Source organism: Bidens hawaiensis, unplaced genomic scaffold (genome assembly GCF_021521415.1).
Source record: "Bidens hawaiensis isolate Kalapana, Puna unplaced genomic scaffold, B.hawaiensis_p1.1 tig00001412_1, whole genome shotgun sequence".
NCBI lineage: Eukaryota > Viridiplantae > Streptophyta > Magnoliopsida > Asterales > Asteraceae > Bidens > Bidens hawaiensis.
Window position 1 is genome coordinate 2,576,119 of NW_027491079.1, and position 15,180 is coordinate 2,591,298.

At 34.4% G+C, this 15,180-nt stretch overlaps 1 protein-coding gene and 1 pseudogene across 1 annotated transcript; one reads left to right on the forward strand and one right to left on the reverse strand.

Annotated features, from left to right (window-relative positions):
• Positions 1-3,902: 3,902 nt before the first annotated feature.
• LOC143575108 (E3 ubiquitin-protein ligase RSL1 pseudogene) lies at positions 3,903-4,442 on the forward strand (annotated as a pseudogene).
• Positions 4,443-6,189: 1,747 nt separating this feature from the next.
• LOC143575643 (methionine--tRNA ligase, chloroplastic/mitochondrial-like) lies at positions 6,190-14,035 on the reverse strand. The gene is made up of 12 exons (XM_077059958.1): positions 13,859-14,035; positions 10,829-10,972; positions 10,582-10,731; positions 9,546-9,713; positions 9,345-9,469; positions 8,732-8,825; positions 8,497-8,595; positions 7,639-7,819; positions 7,453-7,568; positions 6,837-6,992; positions 6,589-6,717; positions 6,190-6,495 (listed from the first exon to the last, which is right to left on the reverse strand). The coding sequence occupies exons 1-12, from the start codon at positions 13,907-13,909 to the stop codon at positions 6,325-6,327; spliced, it is 1,584 nt and encodes a 527-aa protein (XP_076916073.1). The 5' UTR covers positions 13,910-14,035; the 3' UTR covers positions 6,190-6,324.
• Between the last annotated feature and the right edge of the window lie 1,145 nt (positions 14,036-15,180).

Below are 15,180 nucleotides of genomic sequence, written 5' to 3' on the forward strand. Positions count from 1 at the left end.
TATTTGGAACTTTGTGGGTGTAGTTCACTATAAACCCTCACGAGACCTTACTCGTCCACCCAGGCTACCGGGGGGTTTAAAGGGCTTGTTGCATACGCTAAATGCAACCGTGATTCCTACGAAAGTGAGTTAGGTCTTTTATCATTTTTAATTTGTTTAACAAATTTTTTATGAAACTAACTAATTCCTTTCGGTAATGATTTTTCTAAGTTGATGATAACTCTTAAAAGACTTATGTCTTACACTTGTGATTGGTTTGCTTATACATGTCTCGAGATTTGTGAAGATTTGGTTAGTCAGTATTGGTCAGGGGTGGAGACGTGTGTCACGAGTGTGTTGAGAGTTGTGGGCCGAGTATAGTATTGCATGTCATTATTATCAGGTGATTTCAGTTTCATACACTATTTTGTTATTTTTACTTTAGTTGTTAGAAGTGTAATTGTATAATTTTCTTAAGCCCATCACATTAGTTCCCCGAGTTTTAAATTGTTAAATAGTCAAATTCAACTCTGTCCCTCAAACGTTCGTTAATTGTTTTATTATTTTAGCATTGAGAACAATGTCAACCTCAAGTGTGGGGATGGGGGAAAATTGAAATTTTTTAGCCCGATAATACCTCAAAGAGTATTCAGAAACTTAAGTTATTAACTGTTGATTATTGCTATTAATGCCAAGTTAGAGGTTTTTGATCATGGTTGGTTTTTCAGCTTCTCGATAGTTTTCCCGACAAATGTTCTTAAAATGAGAAGTTGGAAAATGGAATCGTTTAGGTAGGGATAACGAGTCAAGGGGACGGGTATACATGTTTCATATCGGCAACCCTTATTTCTAGACATATTGTGAGATTAGCCTCTATACTTAATATACATATTATATAATTGATATAAAACATGTCTTGTCATTTATTGAGGGAAACCGGTATGTTTTACAGAATTAGAACTTGCTTGTCACATGCTTATCGAGATCTTAATACCACCACCTGTATGGAGATTAGGACTTTAGAAAACCCGTTCCGTACATATTTCCCTACTAAATAAATTCCTTACCCGACATTATCCATTAGGAGCCCGTTTGCACCTTATCCTTTTTCGTTCGCTAAACTGAACATTACACACCATTTTAGCGTTAGCCTTTATTTTATTTTAACTCGTGTGATAAAATCCAGTTCGTTATCGAGTTGTATATATTTCGAGTTGTACTTAGTCAGACGAGTTGTAAAGTTGTGAAGTTCAGAGTTGAACCGAGTTGTAAAAAAAAAAAAGAAAAGCCAGCAAAAAAAAAGGTTATCAGTTTAGTATTTCAGATGTAGATAGCAGTTGATTGTGTAATTAGTTCGTTTGTATTTGTGAGTTTGTATAATGGTTTGTTTAACTGGGTTTCATCCACCTGAGTCACTAAATAAGCCTAATCTGCACCCAAACCTAAGCCTCAGCAAAACCCTTAGTCCGAGTCTTTATGCAACCGGTGGGTAATGGGTGGAGATAATACTGACTTGCAAGCATATTAAGTTGTAATTCATATTAGGTATTTTGAGGGCAGAGACATATACTGGCACATCTTTTGTTAGTCCAGATATTAAACCGAGAGGATTGTTGATAGTGTGAAGGGTATGAACATGTATTCCCTAACCGGAAATAAAGTACACTTGTCTGGGCGATTATATAGTTTTATGGCAGCATTAACTTTATTTGTGGGCTGTCAATCTAGAAAGTGTCAGTCTGGGAAACTGGGTATGACCTTAAACCTTACTAGTATTAATGGCGATAATTGATTGACTTATGATGGAGGTTAATGTTTGCTTTAGAGTTTTGCTTGACGGCAAGCAAAAGATAAGTGTGGGGATGTGATGTTCGGGTATTTTGTGCATAAATTAATGTGTTAATTATGTAGTTTTGTTTAGTATATTGTTAGAACTTTGGTACTTAAGTATGCTTTTGATTTATAGGTTGCTGAGAGTTAAAGATACTATTTGGAGGTATTTACGAGCATGGCTTGAAGTCTCGGGAAGATCGGAGCCGTTACACAAGTGTTGGAAACAAAGAGAAACAAATTGGTTGAAACTCAGCTCCTAGAGTGAGCTACTCTGGGATCAGAGTAGCCTACTCCGATGCCAAATTAGGTCAGAGTAAGGCAGTTAGATTTCAGAGTAAGACAGTCAGATTTCAGAGTAGGGATTTTCACCCAGAGTAAGCTACGCCAGGGGTTAGAGTAGCTTACGCTAGGTCGCGAAATTCAGTTTTAAAGCATGGGCCATTTGCTATATAAGCCATAAAACCCTAGATCATAAATAACATTATTCCAACCATTTTGGGGACAAACTTTGGCTATTTTGGGAGCTCCAGAACACCTCCAATCACTACAAAATCCATATTTCATCATCTCAAATCAAGAATTGAAGATCATATGATGATCATGAGCGGCTAATCTACTCGAATCATATCCGGGATGTAGAGTATTGTATTTAACAGTTTTTCTCATGTATTAAGAACGAATGATTTGTATCCATCTTTGATTAGTTTATGAGTATTGATGTCTAGTATTATTGTGCACTCAGTCAGTTTAGGTTTATTTCGATTAGAACAATTAGTGTGCCAGTTGATATGATAATTGCTTATAGGATTGTTTTGACTAGTTGAATATGATGAAGCATACGTTTGCCCTTAGTTGAGTCACACTGGCAGGGACTGTTTGATAACCAATGTCGTGTGTTAGCAAGTGTGGATGCCTAAGGTTTATCTAGTTAGTCAATCTACTCGCCGCCTAATCCTAATCAATATAATTATGAATATAATTGTAGTTATTCACCAAACAAAAACCTTCATTCTTTCAGATCAAAATGAGTTCTTAAGTTTTTATTTCATGCAAATTTAATATTGTTCGAATGGTGTAATCGTCAATTATTGACATTGGTAACCGACCCAAAGCAATTTGATTATAATTCAATTCGTGACGATCATAAGTAGAAAGTTCATATTCTTCAGTCATTGATGAACAATTTGTTGGACAATACTGTTAATATGTTAAGTTGCATGAGATGGCTGTTAGTTTACTTGCTTGAACCTGGGTGTGATTTGTCTTTGTTAATTGCTTGAAAGTTGTTTACTTGTTTGATCAATATTAAAACTAAATCGTTTGCTAGTGTGATCAGCACTGTTAATTGAACTACTTCATAATGTTAGGAACCAGTTTCACATTACGCTGATCACATACTTCTCGTGGTTCGACACCCTACTTACCCTGACTAGCTTAAGGTAATTAGGACACTAATTTAATTGTTTTTTACTAGATGGCGACAGTCGGTCATCACTATCAAATTTTTAAAAAGTTTTAAATTTTTATTTTTTTAACGTACGGCCAACAAACAAACATAGAATTGCCTAGCTACTCAGTATGGGGTAACCCAATGGTAAAAGGCCACAGCCAGCTGGCACAACCCAGCAGTACCCTTGAACGCCTCCAAGTTATCTCCAGTTATGAGGAAAATTCACCCGCCCGAAGGCCCACTGGTGGTAAGACCCGAACGCCCTCAGGATCGAACCGGCAATCACAAAGATCTTGGTCTTTCTTCATTGAGCCACTCATGCATTTCTTAAAGTGTTGTATGTGAGGATCGAACTTGGGTCTCTATTGAAGAACCCACGCTTCCTGTCAGGCTGTCACTATACCACATTTTAGAATAAATCGACATCTTTTGGAATAACTTCTTTCAAAAATAAAAATAATATATAACTTTAAAACTTTAGATTATCAAATATTAATAAAACATTGATTTAGTAACATTTTGTTAAGGTCAAATACTAATCCATGAAGCCCACGAACAGCCTTAGTCTTTCAATTTGAATTTTTGATATAGAAATGTAAGAATAAACCCTAAACCCTAATCACCGCCAAACAACGACTTCATGACGTCACAAACCCTTGAGTCCGACTCAGAACTAGCCTACCGTCTCCAACTCGAAGAAGCCATAGCTGCCTCTCTTGCTTATAAACCTTCATGTCAAGAAACACTTGAAAGTTGTGTGATACGTTTAGATGATAAGTCTATACACCAATTTTTTTCAGTTGAAGGTTGTACACACCGATACTGTTATTCTTGCATGAAGCAACATGTAGAGGTGAAATTGTTTAATGGTGTGTTACCAAAATGCCCTCACGAAGGTTGCGCGAATGCGTTGAGAATTGAAAGTTGTGAGAAGTTTCTGAGCCCGAAGTTTATCGAGATGATGAGACAACGGGTGAAGGAAGAGTTGATTCCGGTGACAGAAAAAGTTTACTGCCCTTATCCTAAATGCTCCATGTTGATGTCAAAAACTGAAGTTTTGATTAATGAAGTTGGAAGTGCAACATGTTATAAATGTTATGGTAGTTTTTGCATTAATTGCAGGGTTCCATGGCATAAATATATGAATTGTGAAGAGTATAAACGAAGAAACCCGACGTAACTTGTGGAAGAATTAAAGCTTAAAAGTATGGCTGCAAGGAATTTGTGGAGGCAGTGCATAAAATGCAGGCATATGATAGAATTAGCAGCTGGTTGCTACCACATGACTTGCAGGTTAGTCTTTTAAATCTAATTCCTAAAGTTGTTTTTAACTTGTAATGTATGCGGTTTTCCAAAATATAATTGCATAACAGATTTTGTGACGTTTGTTAATGAGTTAACGTGTTACTTCTGAGTGAACAACGAGGACTATCGTTATTTTTAAATAGTTGGCTCGAGAGTGCGATAGGGTCCTACTATCGGACTCTGTAGTTTACACTTCTTAATTTTGTGTATCTTAAGATTGTTTTTTAGTTTTTAGAACTTAATATTTATTTATAAATAAGTTAGAAGGTCAGCGAGTTGAAATTGACACGTCTAATGCACCAAATACGTGGGGATTTCTAAGTAGATCTTGAATACGACGTTGTTGCCATAAACACATTTAATGAATTTCAAAGCTGTAGAATCGTTGTAATTCTTATGGCTTTAGATTTGTTTATTTCGTAGATGTGGATATGAATTTTGCTACACATGTGTAATGGAATGGAAGAACAAGAAGGCAACATGCCAACATGCACTTGTCCCTTTTGGGATGAAGAAAACATCGTGTATAATGTGGAAGAAGAGGGCGAGGGTGATGTTCAGCATGATGTGGGTTTTGGGGGTGATGATCTTGAGCAAGATGTTGGCTTTGTCGGTGATGATTTTGAGCATGATGGTTTAAATAATGATGTTTTTGATGATGATTATAATTTTATGCATGATGATTTTGAGGGTGATGATAATTTTATGCATGATGGTATGGAGGATGATGATTTTGATCATGATGTTGGTTTTGAGGGTGAAGATGTTGTCGATGATGTTGGTCTTGAGGGTGAAAATCTTGAGCATGATGTTGCCGATGATATTGGTCTTGAGGATGATTATATTCACCATGATGTCGACGATGATGTTGGTCTTGAGGATGATTATATTGAGCATGATGTTGGTCTTCCGTATGAGGGCAACGGTGAGGATGAGTTTTGGTAAATGGACTTGTTGATTCTTGGGCAGTTCTTTAAATATTTTTGTCAAACCAATAACCAAAATAAATGGTGGTTTTGATTGGAAGGAAATGGTAAATGTAGTTTTGAACAAAAAATCTTAATTTAAAAATGTCTTGAGGAAGATTGTGTCATTGTGTGGAAGTGTTATAGACTTTGATGTGTATCTTAGAGCAAATAATAAAAATGAACGAAGAATTAGAGCAGAAAGTGAGAGAATTCAAGTTAAAACCATATCCATTAATCCAATTACTTTCGGCTCGATCATATTTAGCATTATAAAAACACAGGAAAAAAATAAATAAATAATTGTAACCTCCTAAGAAAATCACGAGATACTGACTCTCGTGTAGTTATAATCTATTCTATAACATACCTGACACTAGTCACGTATCAACCTTGTGTTGGTGTACTAGGTTATGTTTCTATTGATGCTTATGTAATTGCGTCATCTATGTGACGAGCAATCATGTATCACATTTTGGTCTATCATTAGGAACTCTGAATAAATATGGACCAAACAAAGTAAAAATATGCACAATGCAACGAGTTTGTTATGACTTAGTGTCATGATTCTTCGATAAAAGACATTTAATTAAGATGATTCACTACTAAAAAGGTGACGCAACACTCGTGGTGCAACGATGCATCTACATATACATGTAAAACTATGCTTTTAACCCCATGCATTCTCTTATTGTACCGTACATCTCAACAATGCATTGGACCAACAACGAATCAAGGTATAACAACTAAGAAAATTTCATTTAGATCAATATATTCATTATTAAATAAATTCTAAGCTCCGATAGTACTTTGACTCCGTGACGATTTATCTTTCTTCTTGGAAACTTTCTTTTGTGTAGTGGGCCCACTTTCGGCTTCTTCAACCGTTTCAATCCTAGCAAATATGGGACTGGGCAGAGCCATCACTTGACCACCCTTCAGCCCGCCCCATTTTGTATCACTCTGCAAAAGTACATTTTTTTAACGCATAAAACCATACTTTTCGCCAAATTACAAAAATAATACAAATTTTGTTAGATTAGAGAGGGAGGATACCCATGTGACAGCATGAAACTGTTGGTCACTGTAGCCAAGTTGACGATAAATTCTAAGACTTAAGTTTGGTGTAACAGGCGATAATGCAACCGCAATAATCCTCATTGCTTCTAACACAAGCACAAGATCCTGAAACCAATCGCGTGATTTTAAAAAGTGGGTCATTTTCATGATTTTCACTTAAATTCGTACACAATGCAAAAGTTAATGTGGTGGTTGATGTCATTAAAATTGAGAAATAATAATACCTTTGCAGCAGAATCAAAAGATTCACCTCCTTGTTTAAAAAGAGACCACGGTGCACGTGCATCGATGTATAGATTGCCAGCATTACCGATTTCCATCACACTCTCACAAGCAGATGACAGCTGGAGACTTTCGAATTGAACCTTTGACTTTTCAACCTACACCAAGAAAATAGTCAACTTAACTGAAAACTAACCTGATATATATACTTTTAACATCAACTATATGTATACTTATATAGGTATAATAAACCAGCAAGATGTTGGGACAAACAAGGGAAACAAAAACACAGACCACTTTTCTCAATCAAGAGTACTAACATAACCTATATATTATCACAAAGAATTATAAATTGATTTTAAGTTTACAAAAATGTCCTAACTATGTCGCATTTAAAATGTTATCATCAAATAACAGTTTCATAAAGCTATTTAAATTGTTAAAAAGATAGCATGTTGAAGTTACGTAAATTGTCCTATAGCATATAAGTCAACGGTTTTGATTAACACTATAAAGCTAGAGTTTGTAACAAGCATGAATCTTTATCGTTCTAATAACAGGAATAACAAAATCGAATCATAAAGCATGTGAAACAAGTAGTTAGTTTATAAATCTTACCAGCTTTTCTACAGTATCCTTGAACTCAATTCCTTCAGCTGCATCACTCGAGTCAACAACCAAAGTTGACTGGCAGTTCTTTTTCAAAAGTCCGATTGCTCGATTAAGAAGATTTCCTACATCTCTCACATGATTAATAATTTAAATATGTTAAATATGATTAAAACAAAAATAATCTAATATTACCAATTGTATTGGCGAGATGTGCGTTAACAATATTAATGAAACGTTCTTCCGAATAATCCCCATCATTTCCAAATTCAACCTCTCGGAGAAAAAAGTACCTGACAGCATCGGGCCCGAATCTTTGCACTAACTCGTTCGGTTCAAGAGTATTACCAAGTGATTTTCCCATCTTCATACCATCCTATAATTTTACAAATACAACCATTTCTGCGTGAGATAAGTGTTCATTTCAGGTTTTATAATCCAGGTACTTTTTAAGAGAAAACACAAATCGTGTATTGCTTAATTATTATAGTAATAAACTTATTATACACAACTCAAATTTCAAGCATCATATAGACCCAATTTAAATGAAATTTTTGTGTATGACCAATTTTACCCCTATCAAATATATGAGTGTTTTAAACCAACTAAATTCTCCCTAATTATAATTGTATATGGAAAGCAAATGCGTTCTAAATATTTCATAAAAATGATAATGAGCAGTGTAGTTGAAAATATTGATTCGACAATTATTTTTCATAAGCGTAGTAAAAAAGATTGATAAGCGTTTTAATAATATTAACAAATTCGTAAAGAAATCAGAAATTAAAAAAGAAGTTATTTGAGAAAATTATAAAAACGTAACTAGAGATGACTTGTTTTATGAAACGGATAAATCTCATATTTTGAGAAAAATATAGTTAATGGCAAAATTTAGGTTAAAATTAGAAAAATATGAAATTTTAAAGTCTTAGAAAAACAAGGGTAAAATACATTTCTTAGACTGTTTTTAATGAAATGGGTATATTTGATGTTTTAACTAGTTGTTAAGGGTGTATATGATATTTAAAGTTTGTAGAGATCGTAAGTCAATACCTTTGTCAGGAAACCATGGCCAAAAATGGTATTCGGAAGGCTCAGTCCAGCCGACAATAGCATAGCGGGCCAATAAACCGCATGAAAACGCAATATATCCTGCAGATTAGAATATAAGTGTTACTTATGAATGGATTCATTTCCATTATGTTTGACAAAATGGTCAAATTTAAAAAAGTAATTAAAAGGAACTTTCAGTAATCATTAAAATACAATTTTTTTTATAAATTAATACCTTGCCAATCAAGTGCAGCGAAGCGGGCCAACCCGATGAAATCGCAGTTTGTAAATTTGGTTGCTCATGTTCATCCGACAATGCTGATATATAACTGCATAAAAGACGCAGAGTGATAAAACCTTTGATAACTATTAAGAGGCTTGTAAACAAACCGAACGAACACGAACACGAAGACTTAAAAAAACAAACTTTCCTGCTCGTGTTTGCTCGTTTAGAAAATGAACATGCTCGTGTTAATATTCTAAATGAATGGTTCACAAACACATAAAAATTAAAGTCTAAAATATTATGAAATCAAATGGATTTTAAAATAACACCAGCAACAAATAAACTTGAATGGATATTTAAACAAACATAATGAACGAACGTAAAAGAACAAACAAAACTGAGCGTTCATGAACGTAAATGAAGTGTGGCATGTTCGTTCATTTAACTAAATGAACAAAAATGTGTTTTCATGTTTGGTTGTTTATTAAATGAATGAACACAAACAGGCTTCCCGCTGAACAGTTCAGGAACGGTTCAATGAAAGTTCTGTTCGCTTACAGGCCTAAATAAGATATTAGACAAAACAGAAGCATAAAAACAATAATAAAATTAGAAAACTTACCCTAATAATGCATCAAACCAAACATATATGGTTTGTTTCGGGTCGTTAGGAACCCTAATACCCCAATCCACTGAAGCTCGGGAAATAGAAAAATCTTTGAGCCCAGTTTTCACCCAATTTTGAACCTAAATAAATTTTAATAACAGTAAAGTTACATTTCATTAAGTGGCCTTTACAAAACTCAATAAAATATTATCTCACCTCATTTAAACGATATAACGGTTGTACAAAACTTGGATTGTGCTCTAAAATATCTTCCAACTTTTTCTGATATTTTGAAAGGGCAAAAAAGTAATTGTCTTCTTTCCTTGAAACACATGGCTTTAGATGCATTGGACAACAATTGTTTTCAAGCAGTTCTTTTTCATCCTGCAAATGTTATATTAAACTAAGGATGTCATAAAACCAAATATAAAGTATTTTCAAATATCTGTCAATGTATAAGTATATAAAGTTTTTTGCTCGTTTACATAAAAAAAAATGATATATAATTAATGACTTGAATTTGTTATAATAGTAATCAAAATTTTGAATTAATTGATTGGGGAGTTTTTTTTGTATTAAAAACACATATTAGGGAATTTTTTGACTCGTTTGATTGGTTTTATATTTAGCTTAGATATTTGCTTTGACCTGTTTGATTGGTCAAGTTTTTAGCTAAACTCTTTGCTTTGACCCATTTGACTGGTTTACTTTTCAGCAAAACTTTTGATGTCTTTACTCTGACTGGTTAATATTTAGGTTAAACTCTTTGCTTTGGCCCATTTAACTGATTTACTTTTTAGCTAAACTCTTAACTTTTTGCTTTGACCCATTTGACTGGTTTCTTTTTAGCTAAACGCTTTGCTTTGACCCGTTTGGCTAGTTTCTTTTTCAGCTAAACTCTTTGCATTGACCCGTCAGTCTTTTTTAGCTAAACTCTTTGTGTGGTTTCTTGTTTAGCTAATTCTTTGCTTTGACCCGTTTGACTGGGTTTTTTTTAGCAAAAATCTTTGCTTTGACCCTTTGACCGGTTTCTTTTTTAGCTAAACTCTTTCCTTTGGCGCATTTGACCGGTTTAGTTTCTAGCTAAACTCTTTGCTATGATCCATTTGACTGGTTTCTTATTTAGCTAAACTCTTTGCTTTTGGCCCGTTTGACTAGTTTATTTTTAGCTAAACTCTTTGCTTTGATTCGTTTGAGATAAAACTAGAACCAAATACACCCATATTATAAAATGGGGGATCAGTTTATTTACCTTGTACTCCTCACAATTGACACAATAAAGTCCTTCATAATCAGCTTGATAAATATCGCCATTAGCAAGAACCTTTGAATAGAATTCTTCCACAATAGCTTCATGTTTAGGATCAGTTGTGCGAATAAACTTGTCATATGATATATCTAACTGAAATTCAGATTTAAAAAGATAAGCACATGATTATGAGTGAAAATTAAAAGAATATGTTAGGTAATACATGAGATTCTTAATAAATATGATGTACATCTTTCCATAATGCTCTATAAGATTGTGAAATTGTGTCACAATGGTCGTTTGGGGTGGAGCCGCCTGCAGCGGCGGCGGTAGCTATTTTCTCTCCGTGTTCATCTGTGCCAGTGATGAATATAACCTTCTTTCCAATAAGCCTCTGCCATTATAAGCAAAATTATAGGTCAACATCGCATAACGTTGAATTAATAATAAGGTTCTCGTTAACATTTGGATTGACTATGAATTGAGAAATCAAGAACTTCATCTACTAAGAAATGTGAAATAATGCATTTACTGCGTGCATCAGTAAAAATCCAATATAATATTTAATATTTTACAATTTTAGGTAACTATGCATGCATATTAAGATTAATATGCTCACGTATTGAAGTAAATTTAATGGAATATTAGTGGATATGCAAACCTTAGTGGATGCAAAGATTAGTTAATAGTGAAATGCTTTCAGAATTGGACCTAACATATCATGGAAAGTGTATTAATTGCATAAAGGGAAAGCAAACAAACCAAATAAAGGAGCCACATTTTATCGTCTCAAGCTCTAATATATTTGGGCCTTATGATATTTCATACTTTAGTTGTTACCTTTGTTGATGACTTTTTAAAGTTATGGTTGTTTGCATGAACAAAGTCTAAAGTTGAGAAGAAATTAGATAATCAAGCAAAACTTGTTAGGTGGTGAATTCCTTAGAAAGTATGACAAATCATAAACCTTTGCTTACCTTTTTTGAAGCGAGGTATATGTGCTCAATACATTGTCAGAAACAAAATGATGTAGTAAAAGTGTACGTTAATGGAAACAAAATGATAGTAACCAAGTTTCACCACCGTTCTAATTAGGTCACTCATTCCTTTTTTGGTCCCAATTAGGTCACTCAAGTTTACTTAATGGTTAGGCAGGGACGAAGCATGCTTATGGCCCCGAGCGCCCAGTTTACATTACTTAATGGTTAGGCAGTGAAGAAGTTGATTTGCAGATAAAAGCTTAAATGATATTTCACTGATTACCAGTTTACATTAAATAATAACAAACTTGATCCTAAAGCAAAGGAGTATGGTACCTACTGCTACGTTGAAAGCCAAAAAAAACAGGAAAAAACAAACCCATGACTTTTACCCACTAGACCTAGTAAAACAGAAAATAAATGAGACAGATTTAAACTCCTTCAGCTGCAAGATCTAAATCAAGTCTGGCCCGTTTCATCACTCGAAACTGTGACCCGATTTTACCCGTAAACAAACCTTATTCTTTGTGAATGTATATCGATAAAAACTTGCTAAATAGGAATTTCCTAGTAAGGTATTTGATGGAAATCTTCGGATTTACAATGGAAGGAAACCTTGTAACCCCAAAAGGTCCAAAGGATATAGATTTCTTACCCTGATCACAACACCAAAATTATTGAAACTGGAAATCATTGACAATGGTGAATATCGTGGGAGTAAATATTTCCTAATTCCTATTAACAAAGTTCCCTCGCTCATTAGTGCCAAGATTATTGTCACACAACACGATTGATAATCAAGAAAGAAATAATTAACGAACTGCCTTCGCAAAACAATGATACAGGCATACAGTTAAGATGGACCATCATGATCTTTTGTTAAGAATCATAGTACATGGAAAAGACCAAATAAACACATTTACTAATATGAGTATCACTTAATAAATCTTCCTAAGTGTCAAAGCATGCCGTCCTAATTCAAAAACCATGTATACTTGTTTCTAGTTACATACTAAAAGATAAATCCTTAAAAAAGATTATGCAATTTCACTTTATAAAGTCAAACTGCAAAGCCCTCATATGTATAATCAGCCACCAATCATATCAACAATTTAAGATTTGAAATAGATAAACCCAATTGCAAACAAACTACCAAAGCAAGCAGTAATCTAACATTTAAAAGAATATTTGGGAACCTGAAAAAAAAATATTATCTAAATAACAGTTCACTTTGACTTACTTGCAAGTTTCAGGTATTGATCAACACAAAAAGATTATGACCAAGGGCAATTTTGGTAGTTATAAAATATTGAGAACACGGGCTTAAAGTTTTGATCACAGAAAAGCTTTTAATCTGGTGTATGGGTAACGTGTGGGCCAGTTTACAGGACCAGTCTCCTAACTGGACCGAGTTCACTCTTGATGAAGTGATTCGTTTATATGATATTGTTACGGTTCTTGAAGTTTTTAACAAGGAAAAAGGGGTTGTTGTAGCTTCTTAGGTTAAATTGTCGGGTTTTAAATCATTGCTTTATTATGCTGACATGGCAGATGCGCGTACGATTCCACGAGATGAATTTGTTTTATCTCATCAAGTACCGTTTTGGGTTCTCGCGGGCGAAGAATCTGTGAATGTTCCAGAAGGTTGTTTGGAGGTGGATCCTGCTGTATCGCCATCGGAGCTTCTTCAAAATTCAAATAACAGTTGATCCAGTGAAAACCGAGGTTAAGGGGATTATAACATGTTATAGGAAAAATAGGAAAATGAGATGATTAGAAGAAAGTGGTAGCAGCTGATAGATCTTGAATAGCAGTGAAGCTAATTTTGAGGCACTTTTAAGGGCTGTTAAGGTTTATCTAACCTTTTTTACTAGAACATGTTGCATACTCGAATGCAATGCTACTGTTAAAGGTCATATTTCCAACCTAAACACTAACATTATGTTTCTTTGGCACGTCTTTGAATGCATTATGCATGTTAACTGGTATTGATCATATTGGCTTTGTGATTTACATCTACTCGTAACTTATTGATATGTTTCTTTATGTTACACCCTGCTTGCGGTGCGCGCGTATAAATGTGTGGGCCCTCGTGTGGACAAAAGTGAAATTGCATTAATTTTGATGTCAAGTAATATAAAATATTTTAGAATGTTAACGTAAGAGTAATATTTGCACATGTAGTCCTGATTCGAAAACCATGTATACATTTTTGACTTTATAAAGTCAAAGCCCTAAAATGTATGTATAATGAGCCAGCCACGAATCATATCTAACAAATTAGGGTTACGAATAAGTACCTGAAAGCGAGCAATGGCATCGGCGGCAATGGTGGAGTATGCACTGCCCATGTGAGGAGGGGCATTCACGTAATAAAGCGGAGTCGTAAGGACAAATTGGTCCTTTGAATTGCTGCAGGTGCAATATATAGATCTTCTGGAAGAGAGCCATTTGGAACGGAGATTATTTTGAGTTTTGTAATTGATTGGAAAGGATGAAGATGAAGATGAAGATAATAATAATAATAATAATAAGTTCGTTAGGGTTAAGGTGGTTGTATGAGATTGAACAAGACACTGTTGCATTCTGCTCGCCATATCCTCCTCTGGAGCTTTGGGTTTACTTTGGGGATTGTAATCAGGTATATTTATTATTAGGGGTGGAGTTCCTGCCTGGTTTACCATATGTAGCTATCAGGATTAATTATGTTTACAGTCACATACAGGGGTGCAAACCAGTCGAACCTAGCTTGAGCTCGACTAGGCTCGTTTAACTTACACATAGCTCGAGCTCGGCTCGTTTCGAGCTCTATTTTCAAAACTCGACCTTGGTTTGTGAGTAGATTTTCAAGCTTGACTCGGGCTTGGCTCATTTTCTATATATCAACTACTTTTTATATAATTATAGTTATTTTTATATATTTTTTCTATTATAATTTTAGGTATAAAATAATATATATTATTTAGTTATTTTTATTTATTTTTTCATAACATTATATATATATATATATATATATATATATATATATATATATATATATATATATATAAATTAATAATTATTACATATATATTTTAAAAATTATATAAATGACAGGCTCGTTTAGGCTCGCGAGCCGGCTCGAGCCCGATAAGTGAAGCTCGGGCTCGATAAGTGAAGCTCGAGCTCGATTTAGCACGGCTCGATCGAGCTTTTTAACGAGCCGGTCTCGAGTAACTCGGCTCATTTGCACCCCTAGTCACAAGTTATGCCACATAATGGTCACATATGATATATACCAGGGCTGTAAATGAACCGGACATTCGGATACTTGTTCGAAGATACGTCATTTATGTTCCGTCCGTTTAATAAATGTACCGGACATGAACAAAAAAATTCATTCGGTAAGCTTAACAGACGACCACGGACAGAGGCCGTGTTCGTGAACATCCGGCAACGTCCAATAATGATTATACTTTTTGAAATTAATATGTGATTGTTTATGTTCGTTTGTTCATTAGAGTCGTTTATGTATGTTCATTAGTGTATGTTAGTGCTTATTTGTCCATTAGTGTTTGTGTGCTCGTTTGTCCATTAGGATCTGCTATTGTTAGTTTGTCCGTTAGTGTCCGTTTAAAATAAG

Excerpts from the sequence above, each read along its gene's own strand:
- LOC143575643 (XM_077059958.1), bottom strand. The coding sequence starts at position 13,909 with ATGGGCAGTGCATACTCCACCATTGCCGCCGATGCCATTGCTCGCTTT. Across the intron at positions 8,826-9,344 it reads TGGTTTGATGCATTATTAGG|TTATATATCAGCATTGTCGG; the intron begins GTAAGTTTTCTA and ends TCTTTTATGCAG. Across the intron at positions 7,820-8,496 it reads GCCATGGTTTCCTGACAAAG|GATGGTATGAAGATGGGAAA; the intron begins GTATTGACTTAC and ends GTAAAATTATAG.